This window comes from Carcharhinus amblyrhynchos, chromosome 7 (assembly GCF_965287045.1).
Source record: "Carcharhinus amblyrhynchos chromosome 7, sCarAmb.v2.hapA, whole genome shotgun sequence".
NCBI lineage: Eukaryota > Metazoa > Chordata > Chondrichthyes > Carcharhiniformes > Carcharhinidae > Carcharhinus > Carcharhinus amblyrhynchos.
This window is the reverse complement of record NC_137330.1, coordinates 84,733,591-84,760,563: the sequence shown is the minus strand read 5'-3', so window position 1 is coordinate 84,760,563 and position 26,973 is coordinate 84,733,591. Positions and strand designations below refer to the sequence as shown.

The 26,973-nt window shown below is 40.6% G+C and overlaps 1 protein-coding gene across 1 annotated transcript in view; it reads right to left on the bottom strand.

Moving 5' to 3' along the window:
- The window catches only part of snx17 (sorting nexin 17), an 89,606-nt gene that overhangs the window by 54,851 nt on the left and 7,782 nt on the right, over positions 1-26,973 (bottom strand). Inside the window, exons 2-6 of the mRNA XM_080192691.1 lie at positions 11,351-11,425; positions 10,098-10,215; positions 8,851-8,915; positions 7,127-7,237; positions 1,480-1,570 (exon numbers count right to left, since the gene is read on the bottom strand). Of these exons, the coding sequence (XP_080048817.1) occupies positions 1,480-1,570; positions 7,127-7,237; positions 8,851-8,915; positions 10,098-10,215; positions 11,351-11,425 (460 nt within the window). The remainder of the gene's footprint in view (positions 1-1,479; positions 1,571-7,126; positions 7,238-8,850; positions 8,916-10,097; positions 10,216-11,350; positions 11,426-26,973) is intronic.

The window sequence follows — 26,973 nt, the reverse complement described above, 5'->3', positions numbered from 1 at the left end:
TAGATTGCCAAGAAGTGACTGAGAAAACATTAAAAGATGTGGGCAATGGTCGGTTGGAGGGGTATAGCGGACAGGATGGAAGGAGAGATGGGGGTCGGGGTGTGCACAGTGAGGAGGGAAACTGAAAATAAGGATTGTATTATTCAAGGTGCATTTGCAGTTCAACTTTACAAGCAAGTTATTTCTGTCCAGTGCTCATGCTGAATTAGATTCAGCCCATTCACCACCTGCAGCTTAAACATTCAGCTCACTTTGCAGCCTTCATGTTACACTTGATAATTTAGTCATAAAACATTTTTATACATCAAGTGTAAACACCACCAGCTGAACTCATTTCTATTATGCTTTATGCTGCAAGAATGGTTAGTGTGGAAAATTAGGTAGATGCTCTTAATTCAAATTACAGAAGTCATTTCAAATGTGAAGACAGACAAATAAAAATGCTTTTAAAAACAACTTGGGAAGGGTAATTGGATACTTCCTTGCCTTCAAAATACACTTCATAGCATGGGACACCATTTGTAATCTCTGTAACTGGAGGGAGCTTTGATCCACGTGAATTTAACAACATTCACCCATTACATTTGAGAATGTTTCCCTTTCCTGAAGGATTGTTGACACTCCCACATCTGAAAATTCATGGGTTATTTTATGCTGAGTGTCTGCGCTTAAAATAAATGACTTCTCAAAATCATTTCAGGGAGGACCTTTACAACTGGCAGGAAAAGGATACCTTCTGCAGTCTTAACTGGAATTGCATCCAAGAAGTGGTAACGCTTGTTACATTTAGTAGAACTGCTGCCTTTTGCGTCAGTACCAAAATAATTTTCCTGCCAGATGAATTTAAAAACAAAGCTTTCCTGTCTCTTTTTTCTGATTATGGTGGGTCTTTGTCCCTACTGTCAAGTGTTAATTTTCTGAACTCTCTTCTCGGGCCCTCGAGGCTGTTGCAACAAAAATCAAGAGAACATACAAACTTCCTCCTCAGCCTTCAAAATGCACCCACTAAATGCATAAGTAATCTGGGGTGGCAACACTTTCCAAGAATAAACTATCTTTTGCTTAGTAAATTCACAAGATGGATGATTATTAATAGCAAGAATGATTTTTACATTAAAATTACTAAGCGTTGGAAATACTCAGCTCTGGCAGAATCTATGGAGACAGAAAAAGGTTGAATCCAATGTGACTTTTCTTCTTTCCAAACACTGTTTTTAGTTCTGATCTGCTTGTATGACGACAGCACCAGGGAGAAGAGGAGATAGAAATTAAAAAAAAGTTAAGAAATTAGAGACAGGGGCTCATGACCCACACTAGTAGGTTGTTGCTCCAATTCACTTTCAACTTTGACCATTTCACTTGGTGAATCAGGACCAACTAAAGATTTTCAAAGTTTACGCTTATACCTTACTTTATTTCAAAACTTACTTGAAGAGAGCAATGTGTGAATACAAATGAGGCAGTAATTCATAGACTTACAAGAACAACTATCGTCACTTCCTTCTCGGATAAGAAAGAGGCTGAAATATCCAACCAGCTCATCAGGAAGGTCCAGTTTTGCCGCAACTGCCTTTAACAAAGAAGAAAATTGTCATTATTTCTAGAAACATTTCTAAAAGCAAGATTCAGAAATATCTTAGAGAACCGCCCCGTCAGCAGACGGAATCAAATCATTTTTGTACTTGTGAAAAGCTACAAGTTCAGCTTGTGAACAGGGACCAACGGGGAAGTTTGCAGAGAGGGAAAAGGAGGGAAGAAGGTGAATGTGTGTCAATCAGCACTTCTTAATTCAATATCGGTTAGTTGCTTCTTTGTTTCTATGCAGGAGTGTGATCGTCGGCACTCCAGTTTGGGACAGACAAATCAACAAATTTTAAAGGTATAGGCAGTGGAGGATAACCAATAAAATTTAAAGTTGGCAGAATAGGAGCTTGTTGATATGCCTTTTTACAGGCCACATTCTACCAGGACTGGCATGAATGTCTTGACTACATCGACTAATCTTAAATTTTCACAGTCATGCATCTTGCTTTTTGACTAATAAATATGCCCTACATTTCCTTAAATTTGCAACTGGTTTAATGTTAACATTTTTCTTTTAAAATGAGTTTGGTCTTCAGGCACGATTCCAAAGTTTGGTTCCTTACCTTTGCCTTTCGTGGCCCTATGGCCAAGTAAATTAAGCTGACAGCGCCACCTACAGATGGCATTGTGACTATGTCCTACTTTTACAATTACAATAACTAATACGTATAGATTATCTCTGTTCAGATGCAAAAGGAATCAGGGAAAAGGAGACAAAAAGGAGCATTAGGCAAGAAGCTGAATAACACTAGTTGCTTAAAATATGAAAAAGTAACCTCAAGGGAGCATTAAGGAAGATTAAGTGGATTGTTCAAAGCATTCAGGTAAATCTCTCTTTCCAATGTCTAATTTTCCTCATTCACCCTCCATTAAGGTGTGTTCAACGAAGCAAGTCACGAACTTTCTATTCCTTTAAGGCTTTCCATTTGTTCTTCTGACCCGAGATTCCAATCTGAAATCGTGCACATTTTGTGTCTCTTCAATCAGCAGAAAATTTTACAACCCCCCCACCCCCTCCCTAGTCCTCTGCCTTTTCTTGTTCCCCATAACAAGGAATGAAACCTACTAATTTGTGGGCTAGCAGCAGACGTGGGCTAGCAGCAGACAAAATGCTCTACCATGAAGTGCTCTGAAAAATCCATACTGCTTTCTGAATGTTATTCATTAAAGGGAATTGTACCACATGATTGACTCCACTAAAAATGGCTGGCTTCTAAAGTGGCCTGGTAACTTTATAATACGCAACTTAAATACAAGCACTGATCTAACAATGACATTAAATTAAAATTTAGTAATCCTAGATCTGATGATTCTGTAACATCATTCTCAGCAACATCTGGGACTGCTGCTCAAGGCAGAAGAACTGAACCACAGATAATAGAACAGATGGCCCTGTTACAGTGTGGCTGCGTAAAGTTATACTGATAGCACCATCTGTAACCTCTTTGGAATGTTGCAGTCTACCATAATTGCTCTCGTGGAATCTTATCTTTGATCCAGCATCCTCAATTTTTCCATTACTACCTGCCTGAATGGCACATTCCGTTGGACAGACTCGCCACTTTCTCAAGGGCAATTAGGGATGAATAAGAAATGATAGCTTAACCAGTGACACGCACATGCCAGGAATAAAAACATACCATACCATTGGGATGTTGTCCATATGATTTCAAAGTTTGTTAAATCTTATGACAAGTCAATCAGTACTAATCCATGTTGAACATTAGGCTAAAAACTTCAATTTGCACTCCAACAGTTGCTTGGCAGCCACTGATCAAGAAAGCCAAGAGATTGGCTGGCAAAGGTGATAAGGAAACCAACTTAATGTTACAATCTTGGCAGAGATCAGGAACACGTTTAATTTTTTTAAAATCAGAAAGCCAAAAAATTCACAAGAAGAATGAAACCACAAGATTCACTGTTTAAAACTAAAGAATTTTACTAAACAAAAATCAAAGAACATGAATATTAACAACTACACTCCATCTTAAGTTTTTTTTAATTGCCCTCGAGAAGGCTGCCTTCTTGAACTGCTGCAGTCCATATGGTGTAGTTAAATCCACAGTGCTGTTAGGAATGGAGTTCCAGGATTTTGACCCAGCAGCAGTGAAGGAACAGTAATATACTTCAAAGTCAATGACGTGTGACTCTGAAGGGAATGTCAGGGGCTGGCATTCCCAAGTATCTGCTGCCCATGTCCTTCTAGATGGTAAAAAGTCTGACAACACCAGGTTTTAGTCCAACCTATTTATTTGATAATATTCTCACAAGCTTTCGAGGGGTTACCCTCTTCGTCAGGTGAATGGAGACTGTGTTTACGCCAGTCCAACGCCGGCATACCCACTTCTAGATGGTAGCAGTTGTAAGTTTGAAAGATGCTGCCTCAAGAACCTCGGTGAGTTGTAGCTATATCTTGTAGATGGTTTAGTCGGTGGTGGAGAAAGTGAATGTTTGTGGATGGGATGCCAATTAAGCAGGCTGCTTTATCCTGGATAGAAGCTTCATGAATGCTGCACTCATCATTCATTGCAGGATTTCTAGCCTTTGATCTGCTCTTGTAGTCACAGTATTTCTATGGCTAGTCTTTTCACTTTCTGGTTAATGGTAACCCCCAGGAAATTGATATCCTAGGGCGGGGAGCAGGGGATTATGTTGCATCAGAGATACGAGTATAATGAATCCAGATATTTGTAGATTAAACTGATTTTCCGAACTCAACTTCTACACATTTGATTTATACCACCAATCAGTTCAAGTCAGGTACTTAACAGAAATTGAAACATTAACCAATTTGTCTGAGCACTCTTCCATAAATTTGTATACGGGCTGAGACTTCTTGGGCCTTTTGCTCACAAGATTGTCCGTTCAAATCTTCGTGAACTGTCCCACGAGTTGTAGACACACTCATCATTAGCATCTTAAAAATAGCCACCTTGGTCAGAAGTCTTCTCACCCTTGTATTCTTTAATTCTGGAGTGTTGCATCTTGCTCTTCAGGTTGACTATCCTGAAGTTCAATTCACTGAGGAGCTTTTCAGTTAACAAGAAGTTAAAAACTTTTGTATCAAGCGCATGGAATTTCGAATGAACACTGCTTTTCTAAACTAAAATTGTGCTGGAGGCCAGAGACATATCCACTATCTACTCACCCCTATAATTAACTTGTTGGCCCTTTGCTATTCTCTTGTTTATCTCTAGGGCAACTTGGTCATTATCAGTTATTGGAAGCCAGGTATTTTAAAAGATCTCCTAGAAAAACCTAGTTCTTAAAAAGGAACCTTCACCCCAACATAAAATATAGACCTTCCCCAACCAAAAGTACAAGGGCCATCACATTATTTAGCCTCGTGCTCACCAATACAATCATACTGGCACAGATTAAAGTTACAGATCATGGCCTCATCTGAAGACATCGCCATAAATAAAACTGTCAAACTGACCTAGTGCGCTTCATACACTAACAGCTCTAATAGACTATGATACCATTTTGACTCTGGTGCTGCACACCAGAATTAACTAGTCCCACAACCAAGATTTACTATGCAACTATCAAACTAGCACATGCTTAACAATGTGGTAAGTTGCTAGGGTATGTCCTATTCAGCAAAAACAGAATACATTCTGGCCAATTATAAGAACATAAGAACATAAGAAATAGGAGCAGCAGTAGGCCATCTAGCCCTTCGAGCCTGCCCCGCCATTCAATAAGATCATGGCTGATCTGTTGTGGCTCAGTTCCACTTTCCCGCCCTCTCCCCATAACCCTTAATCCCCTCTCTTATCAAGAACCCATCAACCCGCTTCTTAAAAATATTTAGCGAGGCAGCCTCCGCCACTTCAACGGGCAGAGAATTCCAGAGGTTCACCACCCTTTGAGTGAAGAAGTTCCTCCTCAACTCCGTTCTAAACCGCCTCCCCTTTATCTTGAGGCTGTGCCCCCTAGTCCTACTGTCTTTTTTGAGCGGGAAGAGTCTCTCCACCTCTATCCTATCCATCCCATTCATCATCTTATACGTCTCAATGAGATCTCCCCTCATTCTTCTAAACTCTAACGAGTACAAGCCTAGTTTATTCAGCCTCTCCTCATAGCTCAATCCCCTCAACTCCAGTATCAGCCTAGTAAACCTCCTCTGCACTCCCTCCAGGGCCAAAATATCCTTGCGCAGGTGCGGCGCCCAAAACTGCACACAGTACTCCAGCTGCGGCCTCACCAATGCCCTATACAGCTGCAGCAAGACCTCCCTACTTTTATATTCAATCCCCCTCGCTATGAAGGCCAGCATCCCATTCGCCTTCCTGACCACCTGCTGCACCTGCAAGCTGGGTTTTTGCGACTCATGCACAAGGACCCCAAGGTCCCTGCACCGTCGCCTGCTGCAGTTTTTCGCCACGTAAGTAATAGTCCTTCCTACCATTCTTCCTACCAAAGTGGACCACCTCACACTTGCCAACATTAAATTCCATTTGCCATTTCCTGGCCCATTCGCCCAGCCTATCTAGATCCTTCTGCAGACTCTCCACACCCTCCGCACAATTTGCCTTTCCCCCAATCTTGGTGTCATCAGCAAATTTCGACACCCTGCACTCAGTTCCCTCCTCCAGATTATCACCCTATCAATTGCCCCTTAATCATCAGCAAGTGATGGAAAAAGGCATCAATGGTACCATCACTCAAAAGATGAAGTAGGTAGTGGAGGTGAAAACTTAGCATTTAATCAGTTGAATAGTTGTACTTCTTTCAGGGTGATGCACAGTTGAAACAAGTCTGAATGAATGGACCATGATAGGGTCCATGGACTCCCTCCTTTTACATTTACCTTGTGTTCACAGCTTTTTACTACTCACTATAGAATTTTGGTGACCTGGCATGCACTTAGAAATTTCTAATAAAAAATTACAATGGGATATTTTATAAAGTACTTCCAATGATTTAGAACTCAATTTCCCTATGCTTGGTGTCTTACAGGTTTAGAAAACTCAACTTTATTCTCCTTCTATCATAAACTGCATTAAGGAGGGAGTCTGACAAGTAACGAAATCTGAAAATACTATTGGAACCAAAAGTACAAGTTCTATATTTGATCCTATTCATTATTATTAGAAGCAAATTTTGCACAACTAAGCACAGCTTGGTTTTCAAAGTTAATTTGCAGTTTAAAGATGCTCATTTTTCGCACAAGTGAAAGAACGATAGTATTTTAGTAATTCCGCTACCACATTAGCATTTTAATAAGTTAACACTTATCACAGCAAGATTATTCCAGTGTTGTAAATAAACTTGAATTATAACAGATTTTCAATATTCAGCTGTGTTGGAAGCCACAGAAATGCTTCACATCAGTTCCAAATTTGTAGAACTGAAGCACATAAATAACAAGCTACTTAAAACTGCCAATGTGCCCAGTGAGCACAACTGGATGTTTCTTTACCTGTGTAAAAATGTTCAGTCTCTTTGCTATCAATTTGGATATGTGACAAGATCCAAGTTTATTTGCTAAGATGACCTTTGCAATTTCATAATATCATTTGTAGTTTTTGTTTACCTCAAGTACGTCTTCGGTCTGGTCTGAGCTGAAAATATTGACTTTTACTTTCTGTCCATTGGACAAGTAGACATCAAGCTGCACCTCTTGTGTTGGAATCTGCTGTGTTTCCTAAAGTTTCCAAAATGTAATACAAACATAAAAACTGCTTTAATTCCTAAATATAAATTAAGTGGTGTTAGTATTAATGACCAAGTCAGCCATCTCTATACAAGACAAATTAGTAATGCAATCAAACCAGTGTACAGTTCATTATACATTCTTCCTACACTATTCCTAACCAAACATTTGTGGAACAATAAAGTTTTAAATTTTATATGCTGACTTCAGAGACCAATCCATTCTATAATGGATTATGCTTCATTTGGAGTGCCTGAAGACAAAAACATTTGTGTGGAAAATTTCTGATTTGGCCCTGGAGGGAGTGCAGAGGAGGTTTACTAGGCTGATACCGGAGTTGAGGGGGTTGAGCTATGAGGAGAGGCTGAATAAACTAGGCTTGTACTCGTTAGAGTTTAGAAGAATGAGGGGAGATCTCATTGAGACGTATAAGATGATGAATGGGATGGATAGGATAGAGGTGGAAAGACTCTTCCCGCTCAAAAAAGACAGTAGGACTAGGGGGCACAGCCTCAAGATAAAGGGGGGGCGGTTCAGAACGGAGTTGAGGAGGAACTTCTTCACTCAAAGGGTGGTGAATCTCTGGAATTCTCTGCCCGTTGAAGTGGTGGAGGCTGCCTCGCTAAATATTTTTAAGAAGCGGGTTGATGGGTTTTTGATAAGAGAGGGGATTAAGGGTTATGGGGAGAGGGCGGGAAAGTGGAACTGAGCCACGACAGATCAGCCATGATCTTATTGAATGGCGGGGCAGGCTCGAAGGGCCAGATGGCCTACTCCTGCTCCTATTTCTTATGTTCTTATGTTCTTATTGGTGAAAACAATGAGAGTTTTACGATTTTGCTTTTTGTAAGGCCACACATTCAATACAGGCAGTATTATTTTGCAAATTAGTAAATAGGTAGAATGCAAGTTTTAGAATAGTATCTGGAATTCCAGATAAAGAGGGACAAAATTTAAGAAACAATTGGATACTGCAATGGGGTGATTTGCCATTCTGACTGGCCTTTAATCTGTATTTATCTTCTGAAATACAGCAATTATTTTGTATGAAGGCCAACATGATTGACTAATTAAACTCTGTCGATATCCCCTGAGCACAGAATGTTTGTCAAAAAGGTAAAACTCTGCTCTGTTTAACGAACTGTAATAGCCTTAAAAGCCCTTTGCATAAGAATGTAGTTTAACACCTCCTCCCAGGCGTAACACCCTTTTGATACTAATTCCAGTTTCAAAAAAGCGTGTCTTGGGCTTCAAATGTTATCTCTGTTTCTCTCTCCATGGATGCTGCCAGATTTGAGTTTTCCAGCATTTTGTTTTCATTCCTTTAATACTTTAGTTGACTACTAGCCTTGATTACATTGTTACACCAAGAATTAAGTCTGAATTCACAGCTAGAGACAAGTGCTACCAATTCAGGTTAGGTCACATTAGTCAGAAAATGAAATGAAAATTACTTCAAGCATCACAATAATTAAGATCATCTCTTTATAGTACTGTGATGCTAGTTCAACTCATTAGATTCCCAACTAGTGAACATTAAATAAAGAGATGGGACTGCACACAATCTTTTGATAAATTCTTGGTGATTATGAATGTCAACATACCTGTTGCGCTTTTCTCAGAAAGCTGTTGAATGCCTCACTGCCGCCCAGCAAGCAATCTTGACGTACTATGATAAACACAAGAATTAGTTTTAGCAAAACAATTTTTCCTCAAGTGGAATACAGGAAAGTCAGTCCCAAATAATAGATCTACATGTACAGGTTCTCAAGTCTTGAAACTATATGACTAGTTTAGCTGGAGGCAAGCAAATAAGGAATAAAAATAAATGCCACAATCATTCAATAAGGAATGTGGAAGCTGCAAAAGGGAACATATCTGATGCAGCAAAACAAAATCATTGGTTAGAAACAAGGCTGAAAATAGAGGCATACTCAAACATAAAACAAAAGCCAAGACTCTCTAATGACAGATTGACCAGTGCAGGAATATGGCCATGATTCAAGTTGCAGCAGATTTTAATCGCACTCCAACAGGATATTCAATTTTAAATCTTCTCAAGCAATCTGCAGTGCTCTTGCTACTCTTGCGCATCTTTTTGTTGGAAGCCCAAGGGAAGCAAAAGCCATTGAAATATCAAAAGCCTTTCAGTTGAGGGAGAAAGGGGCTGAGAAAGAGGAAGGAATGAGCAAAGAACTGACAATTTATAGAATCTTTACGCAAAGCATAATGTTAAATGTTACTTTTAAACCTTGTTCAAACAACTGATCAATGATTGCCCTGGCAAAAGCAAATATCAAGTAGTCATTCCACTACTCCCGTTTCTAACTCATATTCACTAATATGGTATGGTTTAAAGTGACACAGATACTACGTTTCATCTGCCTTTACAGCTTACTCATGCATAATGATGTTTAGAAGACGTTCTGCAGAGCATCAGACTACAGGTATAAGTGAATGAGATTAAGCATCATGTTAAGAAAACAGCAACAGCAAATACATAAAATTTATTACCTACCAATTAAAATGGTACACTTTTTATTTAGGGGGTGGAAAATAAGAAGTCAAATAGGTCAAACAGGAACTTGTGTCAAAATACTATTTTCAAAACATAGGTCAAAAGGAGAGGAAGGAAAGGGACCTTCCCCATCGTGCTTTTCAGAGGAAGAAATATTAACTGTATCCCTAACCCAGAATGGAACTGAACTATTTTTCAGAATCCATCATAATTTACATTCCTTTAGAACTATGTTAATTACTCAAGCATCTGCAGTGCAGAAATCCAAATATCAGAGCACAGAGCTAATTTTGATTTGAATTTCAGAATAACAAGGAATTAACACGTTCTTACCACTCTGAATGTACTTCTCTAATTGTTCCCTACGTTGTTCTACCTCTGCAGCCGTTAAAGTGAAAATCTTTTTAGGAGGAAAATGCGGAAGTACATTGGTCCCATATTCCTTTCTTAACTGAAAGAGAATGCAGGATCATACATAAGATGCAGAACAGAAGTTTTTAGAAACATTTCTGCGCAGACTTGTATCTAGCTAATAACACTAAAACATACTGGTTCTGACCATCTCACCATCAGCAATGCCTTCTCATCACTGTCCCTTTTCCAATCTTTTACCAACACAGTCACGGATTAACAACTCATTCATATAGCATCTTTAATGTAATAAAAGATCGCAACAGATTTCACAAGTGCCTGGTGGTTAGCACTATTACCTCAGTGCCATGGACCGGGTTTAATTGTGACTTCTCCCCATGTCTGCTCCAGTTCTCTCCCCACTTTCTCCACCCACACCCAACTCCAAACATGTTTAGTCAGGTTGATTGGCCATGGTATATTGTCCCTTAGTGTCAGGGATTAGCCGACTAAATATATGGGGTTACGGGGATGAGATTGTCATCAGTGCAGGCCTGATGGGTCAATTGGCCTTCTGTGCCGTAGGGATTCTACGATATAACGAAATTAGATATGGAGTCACGCAGCAATATTTGAGCAAATGGAAAAGCCTTCATCACAAGGATAAGTTTTGAGTATCTTGAGGGAAGAACAAACAAAGTTACTGCACAGGAACAGGCCTTTCGACTCCCCAGGCTTGAACCAAAACCCCCTAACCTTCCGGGGATCACATTCCTCTTTTCCCATCCGATTCATGTATTTGTCAAGATGCCCCTTAGAAGTCACTATCGTATCAGCTTCCACTACCTCCTCCGGCAATGAGCTCCAGGCACCCAGTACTCCGTGAAAAAGAGGTAGCGAGTTCCACAGTTTAGGCCTGAAGCCAATCGTGCAGCTCTTACGCACAGGCATAAAAAGAACATGCAAAAGAAACAAATACTGGAAATACTCAAGTCAGGCAGCATCAAATATTCAAGTCAGGCTGTTTCCAGACAAAGGAATTTTAAACTGGTCTTTACCAGAAAAAAAAATTCCAATGTAATTGGAAGCTGATTATTACAGGTTACATACAGTAGAATGGAATGATTATTTACTGTCCACTAGGTTGGCTATTCTCACCAGGAAGTGATTTCATGGAAAATAGTACCTTCCATTTACTTAGATCATTATACCTTGCAGTTGCAAAAACTATTTACCTGCTCATGCAATCCATAGAGTTGACTGTATCGGACCCGACAGTGTAACACTCCATTCACATGAATATTGTAGGCCTGTAATAGTAAGAGTTAAGACCATAATTACAATGAGCAAGAATGATCTGCACTTAATTTCAAACAATATTGTTGCTTTCACATATTGCCAATATACCCCTTTCCTAAAACACTGGAATTATACCAGAGCATATGTTTTCACAAATAAGCTGTTATTAAATTATAACATTTTATGTCTAATATGCAGGAGCCCAATATAGTGTTATTTGGACATAAATTTGCATGTTCTTCTAACACTGCCACCACTTTGTTTCAAACTGCGACATGGTCATTGTGGTCAAAGCATATGGCAAGAACAGTAATCTTGCTTCCCCTCAGAATTCCATATTTTTAAAAGAAAGAAGAATGTTTACCACCAGAGGCAATGTCATTACCATTAATAAGTATACTCAATCTAACTCAGTTAATGTATATGGCAAGACTATAATATCTTGCCTCCTTTCTCTCCCTACTTAATCTTGTCAGCTTGGATCAGGAATGTTTCAACTTGTTGAGGCTCTGAATTTGACTTGATTGGATTGAATTGGAATAAAAACTAAACATTCACTCTTGCCCAGTCACAGCACCTAATTGTTTATAGTCTTTTGCAACAGCTTACAGCAGGGGTTGCTAAATGGGGTCTGCAGAATCCTGGTGCTCTGAGAGGGGAAGGTGCCTGAGGAAATTCTGGCAGTCACAAAACTAAAGGGCAGTAATTTTAGAAAAAAAACTGAACAAGAACCACACCTGTAAATTGAAGCAGCAATAATTTGAGGAAGAGCAATGGCTACAAATCAATATATTAAAAACAATCAAATCGAACACTGAGCCAACTCTTTGCACATTACCTTCTAATCATAGGATTCACGGGAGAGGTACTTTGGCAGAGGATTCACTTGGGGGGGGGGGGGGGTGGTGGTGGTGGTGGTGGTGGTGGTGGTACCTAAAGCAAAAATTGTTGACATAAGAATGTATGGAGGTTTCCAGATGCTCTTGGGAGATGATGAGATGTTCCATCGCTGGAAAAGTTTGGGAAACCCTATCTTACAGCACTGGTCTTTCAAATTTATACTTCAGCTTCCCAAGATCTCTCTGAAATAGAACATTCTAAAAGGTTGCACATAAAGGAATTATATTGAGACATCAATATGTGCATAATACATAAAACGCCATATGGTTTTTCAGCATATCACACATGATGTTACCAGAGGATTCTGAATGTTGTTATACCCTTCTACTAGCAAGAGTAAAGATCAGGAAAAGGAAAAACAGCCTCTCTCCTTGTTGGCCCAAGTGTTATGTTCAGCTAAGTTGCAGGTTGAGGGGAAATCAGCAGAGTGGAACGAAAAAAGATAGACTAACATTTTGTGATTCTGACCTTTATTGATTGCACACAATTTATTTAAACTCGTGTGATATACAGGTTCTGAAGGACTGACAAATGTACCATGAGACTAAACATGCAGAGCCCAGGAAGAAATATGATTAGGGATAGATGGTTAGCTGCTAATGCATTTTCTATAAAATTTATATAGTAAAAGGCCTATTTTGTTCTTAGACTGACATATCAGAAAGAGATAAAAGGGTAACAGCTAATTTGTTAACATTTAGCATCAATTAGATGACAAATACCATACAAAGATATTTACTATGGTGGAAGTACATTTTGTACTCGCTTTACCAAAAAATTCATCCCAAGCAGTACAATAGATTTTTGTTTACTGATAACAGGATGCATCAATAAAAACATTTCTGAAATATAAAAACCACAGTAAAAGTTAGCAGGTCAGATAGCATTTTACAATACCAGCTGATAGTACCATTATATTGCTACTAGGCAAGTCAGATCCCAGAGTGGAACCTGGTGTGATGGATCCAAACCGTGGTTTCACAGATCATGGTCACAGGAGAATGCGATTAGCACACATGCACAGCTATGTGCACCAAACGCCTGTAAAAAGGAGTCACTAACTTTCAGCTGCCTCCTCTGATCTTCTGACTTCCCTCAAGCCCACTCTGTTCCTTGCAGCTTTCTCTCGATAATTCAGAGTCAATTGCTTTGCTTCTTACAATTTAAGGAATTAGACTCTCTTTTTAGGGCCTCTTTGTCCCACTCCCTGGTTCAGGACTACCTTCTGTTTTGGGACCTGTTCCCTGTCCTGCTCACTGGGACAGTTTCTCCAGAACATCTGACCTTTTAAAGCTTTTCACTGTTTTACTTCTGCACACCATTTGCTGGCCTAAATTGCTGCACACCTCTCCTCCACTCTCAGCTAAGGTCCACAGGGAAAAATAGTTTTCAACCATTGTTTTAAAACATTTTTCTTTGTTTACTTGCTTCTCATCTCATTTCATAACTGCACATCATATTGTACAAAGATTTAACCAAAACAATGCCAATAAATTTAAGACTAGCAGAATTTGTACATCAAAGAATTCTCATAAGTGACCCCTTGCATTTTTTTTTCTCCCAGTATCAGTCTATAACTCAATATTTCATTTAAAAACACAGTTCAATCATCTTCCTCATTAGCTGTAGGCGTAATTCCATCTTCATGCTCATTTTCCAAACTCAAAACATAGTAAGTTCATTGAGAAAATATCAACATGGCATCTTTGTACATTATCAAATCATTTCTCCGGTAATCAAAACTGCTTAGCCATTTCACGGGCATTGAGATGTTTTTTCTAATATGTATATTTCCATGTTGTGTATATATTCTCTGTGTAAGGAAAGCTGCATTTGGGCATGTCCAGGTTAATCAAAGGAGAGGTTTTGAAGCCAAATTGTCTGTAGAATCTCAAGGGAAGAAAGAGTAAAGGTTATTACTTCTTTATATTTGTACTGAGGCCTTATGGTGGGTTTTAGTTAACAAGTAAACTGAGTGGATTTGAAATTTACATTTACAGTCAAGTACTGAAAGCATATGTAGCTATTACACTGGTTAAAAGATGACAAAGAATATTTGCATCTTACAGGAGGTCTGATTTATTGTCATATTAGTATAGTGAAAAGTATTGTTTCTTGCACACTATACAAAGCATACCATACATAGAGAAAGAAAGGAGCGCGTGACAAACGTAGTATTATAATCATAGCAAGGGTGTAGAGAAAGATCAATTTAATCTGAAAGAGGTCCGTTCAGAAGTCTGATGAGAGCAAGAAAGCAGCTGTTTTTGAGTCAATTGGTATGTGATCTCAGACTTTTTGTATCTTTTTCCCTATAAGAGAAGGTGGAAGAGAGTGAGTATGTGCAGGATGTGGGGCCCTTAATTATGCTGGCTGCTTTTCCAAGGCAGCAGGAAGTGTATAGAGTGTCAATGGGTGGGAGGCTGGTTTGCGTGGTCTTGGATAGAGCAAGAGCCATACCAAACTGTGATACTGCCAGAAAGAATGCTTTCTATGGTGCATCTGTAAAAGTTGGAGAGAGTTGTAGCAGACATGCCAAATTTCCTTGGTCTTGAGAACATAGGGATGTTGGTGGGCTTAACTATTGTGTAGGCATGAAGGGACCAGAATAAGTAAACAGGGCAGGTCTTTTAAATTTTATTGATCCAAAGTAAGGTAACATAGGAACGTGAAAAGGTTTTAATATTTGGAGAACCCAAGTTTAAAGGGAGTTGTGAAGACTATGGAGAACAAAGATTGGGGCGGGGGGTGGTGGTGGTGGTGGTGGTTGAACATCCATGGAACTGATTTCCAGCTGGAGGGAGATCTAATTGAAGGATAACTCCTTTGTTTTGGATGTGAAAGATTTTTAACAGAAGAAAGCAAATCAGAGATAGGCCAGGGTGCTGTGAAGCAGTTTGTTTACATCTGCTTCTAGAAAACCACATTCGTGTTTTGGCTTGGGAAGTTGTAAGCAGTTTCTCAAATTGTGGATTTTTTTGCAACAACTTTTAAAGAAGAATTTCATCATGTAATTTTACAAAAAGATTTTTGCAAGGGTCTTTACTATGCATCTTTTAGAACATAGAACACTACAGCACAAACAGGCCCTTCGGCCCACAAGTTGCGCCGATCACATCTATACCTACCACGCCATAGAACTATCTGTAACTCTCAATGCCATTAGATCCCATATACTCATCCAGAAGTCTTTTAAAAGACCCCAGCGAGTTCGCCTCCATCACCACCAACGGCAGCCGATTCCACTCACTCACCACCCTCTGAAAAACTTACCCCTCATCTCCTCTGTACTTGCTTCCCTGCACCTTAAACCTGTGTCGTCTCGTAGCGACCATTTCAGCCCTGGGAAATAGCTGAGAATCCACCCTATCTATTCCTCTCAACATCTTATAAACCTCTATCAGGTCGCCTCTCAACCTTCGTCTCTCCAGGGAGAAGAGACCTAGCTTCCTCAACCTATCTTCATAAGGCATGCCTCCCAATCCAGGCAACATCCTTGTAAATCTCCTCTGCACCCTCTCAATAGCTTCCACGTCCTTCCTGTAGTGAGGCGACCAGAACTGCACACAGTACTCCAAGTGGGGTCTGTCAAGGGTCTTATAAAGTTGCAACATTACCTCCTGACTCCTAAACTCAATCCCTCGATTAACAAAGGCCAGTACACCATACACCTTCTTGACCACATCCTCCACCTGCGAGGCCGAATTAAGAGTCCTATGGACCCGGACCCCAAGATCCTTCTGCTCTTCAACACAGCTAAGACTCCTACCCTTGATATTGTACTCCTGCATCCTGTTGGTCCTGCTAAAATGGACCACTACACATTTATCTGCGTTGAAGTCCATCTGCCACTTCTCCGCCCAGTCTTGCATCCTATCTATGTCATGCTGCAACTTCTGACATCCCTCCAGACTATCCACAACACCACCAAACTTTGTATCGTTGGCGAACTTACTAACCCACCCCTCCACTTCCTCATCCAGGTCATTTATGAAAAATGACAAACAGCAAGGGTCCTAGAACAGATCCCTGGGGCACTCCACTGGTGACCGACCTCCATGCAGAGAAAGACCCATCCACAACCACTCTCTGCCCTCTGCAGGCAAGCCAGTTCTGGATCCACAAGGCCAAAGCCCCTTGGATCCCATGCCCTCTCACCTTCTCAAGAAGTCTTGCATGGGGGACCTTATCAAACACCTTGCTGAAGTCCATGTAAACCATGTCCACCACTCTTCCTTTGTCAATGTGTTCAGTCACATTTTCAAAGAACTCAACTAGGCTCGTAAGGCACGACCTGCCCTTGACAAAGCCGTGCTGACTATTCCTGATCATTCTAAACTTCTCCAAATGCTCATAAATCTTGTCCCTCAGAATCCTCTCCATCAACTTTGAGGTCAGACTCACCGGTCGGTAATTTCCCGGCCTATCGCTGTTCCCTTTCTTGAAAATAGGAACCACATCCGCAATCCTCCAGCACCTCTCCCGTCTCCATCGACGATGCAAAGATCATCGCCAGGGGCTCGACAATCACTTCCCTCACCTCCCACAGTAACCTGGGGTACATCCCATCCGGTCCCGGCGACTTGTCTGTCTTGATAGAATTTAAAAGTTTCAACACATCCTCTTTCTTAATATCCACATACTCAATCTTTTCAGTCTGCCGCAAACCTGTAGTACAACCTTCCAGATCACTTTCCACTGTGAATACCGAGGCAAAGTACTCATTAAGCACCTCAGCCATTTCTTCCGGATCCACACAGACTTTTCCCCCTTCACCTTTTATAGGTCCTATCCCTTCTCTTCTCATCCTTTTACTCTTCACATATTTGTAGAACGCCTTGGGATTCTCCTTAATCTTACCCGCCAAGGCCATCTCATGTCCCCTTCTGGCTCTCCTAATTTCCTTTCTAAGCTCCTTTCTACAAGCCTTATACTCCTCTAGAACCTTAACATCTCTTAGCTCTCTCAACCTTTTATACGCCTTTCTTTTCTTCCTGAACAGGTTCACCACAACCTTCGTGCACCATGGCTCCCGCGACCTACCAAAACCTCCTCGTCCCATGGGAACGTTGTAGTGCAGAGCTCCAGTCAAACATTCCTTGAAAATCTGCCACCTTCCTTCAGTACTTTTCCCCAAGAAAACCTCCTTCCAGTTTACTCGTCCAATTGTCTGCCTGATGTCATCAGATTTCCCCTTACTCCAGACAAACATATTCCTAGCTTGCCTGATCCTATCTCTTTCCAATGCTATCGTGAAGGAGATAGAATTATGATCACCATCCCCAAGATGCTCTCCCACCGAGAGATCTGTCACCTGTCCTGGTTCATTAGCCAGCACCAGGTCAAGTACAGCCTCTCCTCTCGTCAGCTTAGCCACGTGCTGTGTCAGGAAACCCTCCTGAACACACCTAACAAACTCCTCCCCATCCAAACCCCTTACCCTAGGGATATTCCAGTCGACGTTTGGGAAATTAAAGTCTCCCGTCACGACAACTTTGTTATTACTACATCTCTCCAGGATCTGTTTCCCTATCTGCACCTCAACTTCCCTGTCACTATTGGGCGGCCTATAGAAAACACCCCGCAAAGTTATCGACCCTTTGCTGTTCCTAACTTCCGCCCACAGAGACTCCATAGACAGTCCCTCAATGGCATCCACCTTCTCTGCAGCCATGACACTGTCCCTGATCAACAGTGCCACTCCGCCACCTCTTTTGCCCCCCTCCCTGTCCTTCCTGAAGCATCTGAATCCCGGTACCTGAAGTACCCAGTCCCGTGTCCGAGACATCCAAGTCTCTGTAATGGCCACCACATCACATTCCCAAGCATCAATCCATGCCCTAAGCTAATCTACTTTGTTCACTACACTCCTGGCGTTAAAATAGACACACCTCAGACCCTCGGTCTGGGCACTTCCCTTCTCCATTACTCATCTAACTTCCCTCATACTGTCTACAGTCCTTCTCTACCTGGGAGTTAACGTCCTCACTCTCAGTCTCATCTCTATTCCCTCCCCCCAACCTTTCTAGTTTAAAGCCCCCCCAGTAACCCTAGCTAATCTTCCCGCCAAGATATTGGTCCCCCTGGGATTCAAGTGCCACCCGTCTTTACTGAACAGGTCACACCTGCCCCTAAAGAGGTCCCAATGATCCAGGAACCGGAATCCCTGCCCCCTGCTCCAGTCCCTCAGCAACCCTCCACCTCATTCTATTCCTGCTCTCACTCTCCCGCAGCGCAAGCAGCAACCCTGAGATTACTACCTTCGTGGTCCTCTTTCTCAGCTGTCTACCTAATTCCCTATAATCCCTTTTCACACCTTTTATATTGTATGAAGTTTTTTTTTCCACTAAACATTTTAATTCGCCAAAAGTTGCCACTGGATTTCTACGCATTTGAGTTCAGTAGCTATCCACCCTCGTTTCTACAATAATCAGTCCGAAATCTGGCTTGCTGAGCATCAACATCAGCTGCAGTCGTAACATTACATTCACAAGAAAGATACCACTGCTTGATTTGATCTTTGAAGTTGAACAAACTTAGTCTTGTCGTTTCTCCCAATTCCATTTCAAATAGGTATTTTTCAATTTGTTTCGAGCAACATCAATCACTTCATCCTTTGAATTTTATGGTCCATTCTAATCCTTCAACTACTCACGAATCATACCGTTCCTCTGATTTAAAACAGATTTTTGACAACTGTCCATTTGCCTGGATTCCAGCTCCTGCATCTTGCACGTAGCACCAGCAAGCACCATTAAATCAAAATTTAGTCATTCACCCTTTCAGATCATTTTGCAGTTTGTCCTTTTTGCTGATACTTAATTTCCAATTCAGTTGTTTCTATACTATCCATTATGGAGGTTGATGCATTAGTAATTTTACTTGGGTCAGTTCTTTGGTCAACTAGATCACAATTCAGCAAAGAGCTTTTATTCACAGGGCTATTTTGAAATGGTGACACTCCACACCACGCATATGCAGTTTAATTTTCTCCAGATTGCAACGAGTTTTAAGAACTTCATCGCTCTTTCACGAAGTTCTAAGAGTTCACTAGCTGGTTTTTAATTCTGCACTCGATTCCAATTCACCAGCAATTTCTTTTCTTATTCAAGGCATTTTTCATGATCCTTGGAGACTTCTCATGCTTCAAGTTCATCAAGTTTTAACATAAGATTGGCCTTTGTTAAATTTGCTTCTATCCTCAAGGCATTTCAAGCTCTCCACAAGTGTTCTACTTTTTGGTGACCGATGTTCAATTATTCTCACCAATTATAACTTTTCATTAGCAAATTCCTCATTCATGTGTAAAAATTTGTTCTCTGCATTGATCAATAGGCATTTAACTTTCAGTAATTTTTACAAGTTTAAGATCAGCATGATCAACTGCTGCTGCGACATCATATTACATTTTCCACTCACCAAATAATTCTCAGAACAAAATATACTCCTTCAATAGGTGATCCCACCATAATTACTTTGTTGGAAAAGGGAACATCTCCCCCAGACATAAAACATCCAGTACCTCCAGTGGCCTGACTCTCCTTAACAGTAGCCAAGGAATATTCTTCTGGACTACGAACCACACCCACCTCCAACATATAATCAACAATCTTTCGCCATATTTTTAGCTCCCCTATGACTTCTCCATGAGCTGTGAATCACACTAGGTCCAAACGGCAACCAGCCCACTCCTCCAGCAAACTGAAACCAGCAAATCTTCTTAAGCACTCAGCTCCATTACACCACAGCTTGTTTTGATCTATCCTCAAGCTGACTGCCAATCTAATTAACCCTCTTTTACAATTTCTCCAGCTAAGTTAGCCCACCTGCTGCATCTCCACTATTTCAGAATATTTAACAAATGTGGGTAACTTTCTGAAAATGTTATTTCCTTTATGGTTTTCTGGAAATCCCTGAAGTTTAACATTTTAATTTCCTTACTTTCACAACAACAATCTTTCCAGAGCTGAACATTACCTCATGAGCAACAGAGCCATCAAGCCAGTTCTATTATTCAGCGAGATCATTGCTGATCTGATTTTAGCATTAATTCCACTCTTCTAGCTCTCCCCATACCCTGACTCCCTTGTCAATCAAAAATCTGTCTAACTCAGCCTTGAATATATTCAATTGCTCAGCTGCCACTACTTTCTGGAAGAGTATTCAGAAGACTGAAGAATCGCAAAAGAAATTCCTCCGTCTCCATTTTCACCCATTTTAAAACCATACCCCCACCTTTCAGATTCTCTGCAAGAGGAAACATCTCCCAGCATTGGTCCAGCCAAGCCCCTTAAGAATCTTATATATTTCAATAAGATCATCTCTCATTCTTTTAACCTCCAATGGATAAAGGCCCTACTTTCCTCACAACACAACTCTTCATTCCTGCAATCAGCCTGTAAACCTTCTCTGAACATCTTCAATTAGGCAATTAGTGATGGACAATAAATGCTGGCCTACCTGTGAAGTATATCCCTCCCTTAAAACAAGAGAACGAAACACTACATAGTACTCCATATGAGGTCTCATCAGTACTTTGTCACAGCTGTAATAAGCCTTCCCAACCCTTACACTCCATCCTCCTTGCAATAAAAGGCAACATTTCACTTGTCAAATTACTTGCTATATATGCTAATATTTAATTCATGTACAAAGATAGATCCCTCTCTGCTGCCACATTCTGCATTTGCTCCATTTAAATATTCTGCTTTTCTATTTTTCCTGCCAAAGTGAACATCTCATTTTCTCACATTATATGCCATCTGCCAATTTTTAACCCACTTATTAACCTATATCCTTTTGCAAACTTTGTATCCTCTTCACAACTTGTTTTTCTACCAATGTATCATACAATTTGGCTACAATACAGTTATCCAAGTCATTAATGTAGATTGTAGATAGTCTAGGCCCCCACACTGATCTTTGTAGCACTCCACTAGCTTTAGGTTGCCAACCTGAAAATTACACATTTATCCTGACTTAGTTAATAGGAAATAAATCCTTTACCTCTGCTAATATTTCACCCCCAACACCATGAACTCTTGTCATCTTGCAGTGGCCTTTCATGAAGCGTCTTATGGAATGCATTTTTGAAATTCAAATTTTTTTTTATCCACCCTACTTGTTATACCTTGAAAGAACCCTCATACACATGCCTTAAGTGATTTCCCTTTCACAAAACCATGTTGACTCTGCCTGATCATATTTTGATTTTTCTCAATGTTCAGCTCTAATCGTCTATAGTGGATTCTAGCAATCTCCCAATTACAGATATTATTCTAACTGGCCTATCGGTTCCATCTTTCTATTTCTGTCCTTTCTTGAATGGAGATGCACTATTTGAGGTTTTCCAATCTACTTCGATGTTTTGAGAAGAGGAAATTAGGGAATATTACAGCCAATACATCCACTTCCCTTAAGACAGTAGGATACACGGCATCAGGTCCAGGGGGCTTGGTCATCCTTTAATTCCATTATTTTAGCCAATACTTAGTGATGGTTTTAAGTTCTTCCCTCCCTCGTCTCAATTTTTAAACATCTATTCTTAGCATTTTTTTGGTCTTTCACTATGGCGAGATACAAAATAGCTGTTCAAAGTTTCTACCATTTCCTCATTTAACTTCCCCAATCTGATCCTCTTTGTAGCAGTATACATCTTTTCTTTCAATTTGATTTGGTTAGTTATGGATGGTGCATCCTTTGCTTTCTTTCTCAATATAATATATCTTTGTTGATACTCTCAGGCTTTCCAGTATGCCCAAAGGAGATCATCAATACTAAGAAAAATGCATACTTGACACTAATAGCAGCTTTTATTAAATTGGTGATGGGAAGAAGTAGAAAAAAAACAGATGAGACAGATGGGGAGTTTCAATAACACTACTGTAATCTGCTTGTGGTAACCCTGAACTTGGGATGTCGGACTTGTACAACCTAGAAAAGGCCCTTCAACCTATCCCAGCAATTGCCCCCATATCCTTATGATATTTCAAGGGCTCAAATACATTTTAAAGGTTGCAAGGTTTCCAGCCTCCACTACCTTGCCAGACAGTGCATTCTAAATTCCCACTATCTTCTGAAACTTCTTTCCTCAAATTCCCTCTGAATTTCCTGACCCTCACTTGAAATCTATGCCCTCTCATGATTGACCCCTCAACGAAAGGGCATCAGCTGTTTCCTATTCACCCTGTCCAAACCCCTCAATCATGCCCCCCATTCAGCCTTTTCTGCTCTCAAAAAAATCCAAGCCTATCCAGTTTCTACTTTAACTCAAGTGTTCCAACCCAGGCAACATCCTGGTGCATTTCCTCTGTAACCCTACCAGTGCCATCACATCCTTCCGATAGTGAAGCTACCAGAACTGTACAGTATTCCAGCAGTGGCCTAACCAGCATTCTGTACAGCTCCAACGTAACGTCCCTGCTCTTATACTCTTGTCATTACTAATAAAAGCAAATGTTCCTTATGCTTTAACTACACTTTCCAGTTATTCTGCCACCTTCAGGGAGGTAAGTAAATACCCCAAGATCCATCTGTCCCTCTGAACTTTCTAGCATTCTGCATTCATTAAATACTCCCTTGTCTTGAAATGCATCACCTCACACTTACCAGGATTAAATACCATCTGCCACTGCCCATCTATCCCTTCCAGTAATCTCTGACCTTCTTCACCACTAACCACCCTATCAGTCTTGACGTTATCTGCAAACTTACCATTTCCCCCCAACAAACAATAATGAACCTAGCACGGAACCTTGTCATATACCATTGGACACCAGCCTCAAGTCACACAAACAACCCTCTATCACCAGCTTTTGTGTCCTGTTACTAAGCGAGTTTCAGATCCAGCTCGCCAAGTTTCCCTGAATTCCACGTGCTTCAATCCTCTCAGTCTTCCATGTGGGACCTTGTCAAAGGCTTTGCTAAAATGCATATAAATGACATCAACTGCACTTCCCTCATGCACACACTTCAATCACTTTTTCTAAAACTTCAATCAAATTTGTTAGGTATGACCTCCTTTTAACAAAAAAAACCACGCAGGCTGTCCCATTCCTTTCCAACGGTAGATTAATTCTTTCTTTCAGAATTTTCTCACTGACATGAGACTTGCCAGTCTGTAATTTCCTGGTTCATCTCTGCCACCTTTCTTGAAAAGTGGAATCATATTAGTTGTCCTCCTGTCCTCTGACACTTCTCCCGTGGCTAGAAGGATTAAAAATTTGTGTCAGAGCCCCAGCAATTTTTTGCCTCACCTCTGACAGCAGCCTGGGATGCAATTCATCCAGGGCAGGGGATCTGTCCATTCTTAAGCCCGTCAGAGCCTCCAATACAAACTCACTTCTTTATTTTCTCAGAAGGCTAAGGAAATTTGGCATGCCCACCATGACTCTCACCAATTTTTACACATGCACCATAGCAAACATCCATTCCAAATGTATCACACTTTGGTGTGGCTCCTGCTCTGACCAAGGCTACAAGAAACTACAGAGTTGTGAACATAGCCCAGTCCATCACACAAACCAACCTATCCATTGACTTGGTCTACACTTCCCACTGTCTTTGGAAAACAGCCAGCATAATCAAGAACCTCACACACACTCTTCCACCTTCGGAAAAAGATACAGAAGTCTGAAAACAGCTAACAACCAACTCAAGAACAGCTTCTTTCCTGCTGCTATCTGACTTTCGAACGGTCCCATCACGTATCAACCTGATCTTTCTCTTCACCCTACCTGTAAGTGTAACACTATATTCTGCACCCCATCCTTTCCTTCGCCCCTAGGTACTCCAAGAACAGTATACTTTGTCTGTACAGCACACAAGAAGCAATACTCTCACTGTATCCCAATACGTGACAACAATAAATCAAATCAAATGTCCCTTGCAGGTCCTGTGCTCTTTGCTGCCGGAAGGTGAGCAATGGCCTCGAACCTCATGCTCTCTTATTTGCTGCCCCAGTCAAATGTGTCCCTTGCAGGTCTGCTTTCCACTGCCCAAAGGTGTGACAGTTTCGATCCTCACGCCCTCACATCATTGTTTTTATCATGCTTACCAGGCCAATGTGCAAGGTGCCAGTGTTACGTGACCAAATGAAATATTTCTCCATTTACACTAATTCCTACTGTTGTCTGTGAAATACTCAATGCAGACAGTTTGACCAGTTTATCACTCAAAACACATTTACCCAGGTGTTCTTATTTTATCAGACATACAGGTTAAAGAATTTTTACAAGATAAATGAAGTTAAATTTCCCCAAATTAGGCTAATCGCCTGAGAAATATACTACCAGTTCTGATGAAATTGATTGGGCTGTTGAATTCAATTCACTGAGCTTGCATTGACAGATGAACTCAGGGTTTTCTTGATACAAAGGTGCATTTCTGTTGCCTCAGTCAGTCATGTCTTTGCTGGGCTATGTCTTAAGATGACTGTTTTCATCCCTGTCTTTGAGCCCTTCTGGAATACTCTCTGGGATTTCAACTAATGGGGTGACAGAGCAGGGGGTCACAGCACCCACTGAAGTCAGGCCAAGTCATCTCTTTTGTACGCATCTCCTTTCAGACATGGTTAATAATAGGGAGCCTGGCTGAAACTGGGGAACACAAAATCAATGTATTTTTCTATTCTTCTGGCTGAATATCGCAATGGGTTTTGGGCAATGACGACTCTTCCACTGTTAAGTTTGAGCATTTCTATTCAATATGAAAGAGGTCTGGATTCTGGTTTGGGTCATAATGACTCCCCCATTGTTAAGGTCAAGCACCTCTGTTTGATATGCAAGACAACTCTGGTGTGGTTCTCATTCGCTTTTGACCTGTAATAAGCTTGCCTGCATTCTATCAAGCTTTGCTTGCAGAAGCAGTTTAGCATTATGTGTGTCCAATTTTACATTGGGCCTAATTGCTCAGGCCGTTGTCCATTTGATCACAACACAAATTCAGTTCCTAAGCAACCCAGTATGCAATTCTTTGCCAATTTAAAATGAACGGCTGATATCTGGCAAGGTATATCCAAGCTTTAAAAGACTAAAGACGTGTAATGGAAAGAGGTTTAGCAAGTATGAATGAGCATTTGTTGATGGATTTTGAACAGTGCAACAAAAAATTCACTCCAGAAATTTTACACCCTTGTCCAGTCAAAATGAAAAACTTGTATAACAAACTGTCATACTGACTGATGCAGAGATATAACATTAACTTATGGTCAGATTAGGCTGTGCATTCATAGAATCATACAATCCCTATGATGCAGGAAGAGGACATTTGGCACATCAAGTCTGCATTAGTCTCTGACGTCGATAGTAGTCATGATGTGGGTATGCCGGCGTTGGACTGGCGTAAACACAGTAAAAAGTCTGACAACACCAGGTTTTAGTCCAACCTATTTATTTGATAATATTCTCACAAGCTTTCGAGGGGTTACCCTCTTCGTCAGGTGAATGGAGAGTTCTGGCCTCAGACAGAGCATATATGCTCTGTCTGAGGCCAGAACTCTCCATTCACCTGACGAAGAGGGTAACCCCTCGAAAGCTTGTGAGAATATTATCAAATAAATAGGTTGGACTAAAACCTGGTGTTGTCAGACTTTTTACTTAGTCTCTGACATCAGGTCCTTTCTCCCACTGTAGCCCTATGACCAGGGTGGTGAAAGGATATCCAATCATAACTTAAGAAAATTAGATAAATACTGAGGCAATTTTGACAATGTTATTAGGCAAACTTGATTGGACAGCTTTGTCAAAAGAGCTGGAACAAGCATGATAGACCAAACAGAAAAATAATGTATTATTCTATGATTTCAGCCTTGGGAGATTGTGTGGCATTTGCACATTCTCCTAGTGTCTGTGTGGGTTTCCTCTGGGTGTTCTAGTTTGCTCCCACAGTCCGAAGATATGCAGGTTGGATAGTTTGGCCATGCTAAATTGGGCCTTAGCATCCCAGGATGTGTGGGTTAGGGCCCAAGTAGGATGCTTTTCCGAGGAGCTGGCACAAATCCAATGGGCCAAATGGCCTCTTGCATGTAGGGATTCTGATTAAAAATGTTTTAAACTCACTGGGCCTGATTATAATAAAAGCTGCTTCCTGATTAAAGTATTTACACCATTAAGCAGCAACTTTCAGATCCAGGGAACTTAAGAAGTTCCACATAGCTGATTGCAAACAGCAGGAAAAAGAAACAGGAAGGTGAACAAGGCCAAGCTGTTAAAATAAAAGGATATAGAGGTGCAGAACTGATCAGAAGAGCTAAAAATATACTGAGTATACTTTTTATTATTGCTTACTATCAGACGGACGTGTCATGATGTCAAAAGAGTTATGTCTCACTACAGGAATAATGGACCTCAAAATTGCAATGAACTTTTAAACTTTGGAATACAAAATCCATGAGGGGGCCAGGAGATGTTCTTTTAAAGCATCACTGTGCATTTTAGCAATATGCTATCTAGCAATTATATCAAAACAATTCAATTGTGGCCCAAATTATTCAACAGTTAAGCACATCACTTGTGCTACTAGGCCATAAAGATCCAGAAGTTTCACAATGAATTCTGGTCTGTGCTAATTTCTCTCTCAGTCATGCCAGGAAATGTTCAAACCGGTCTTAGTGCTTAAATGATATTTCAACTTTTTAAAACTGTAAAATTAAAGTGAACCA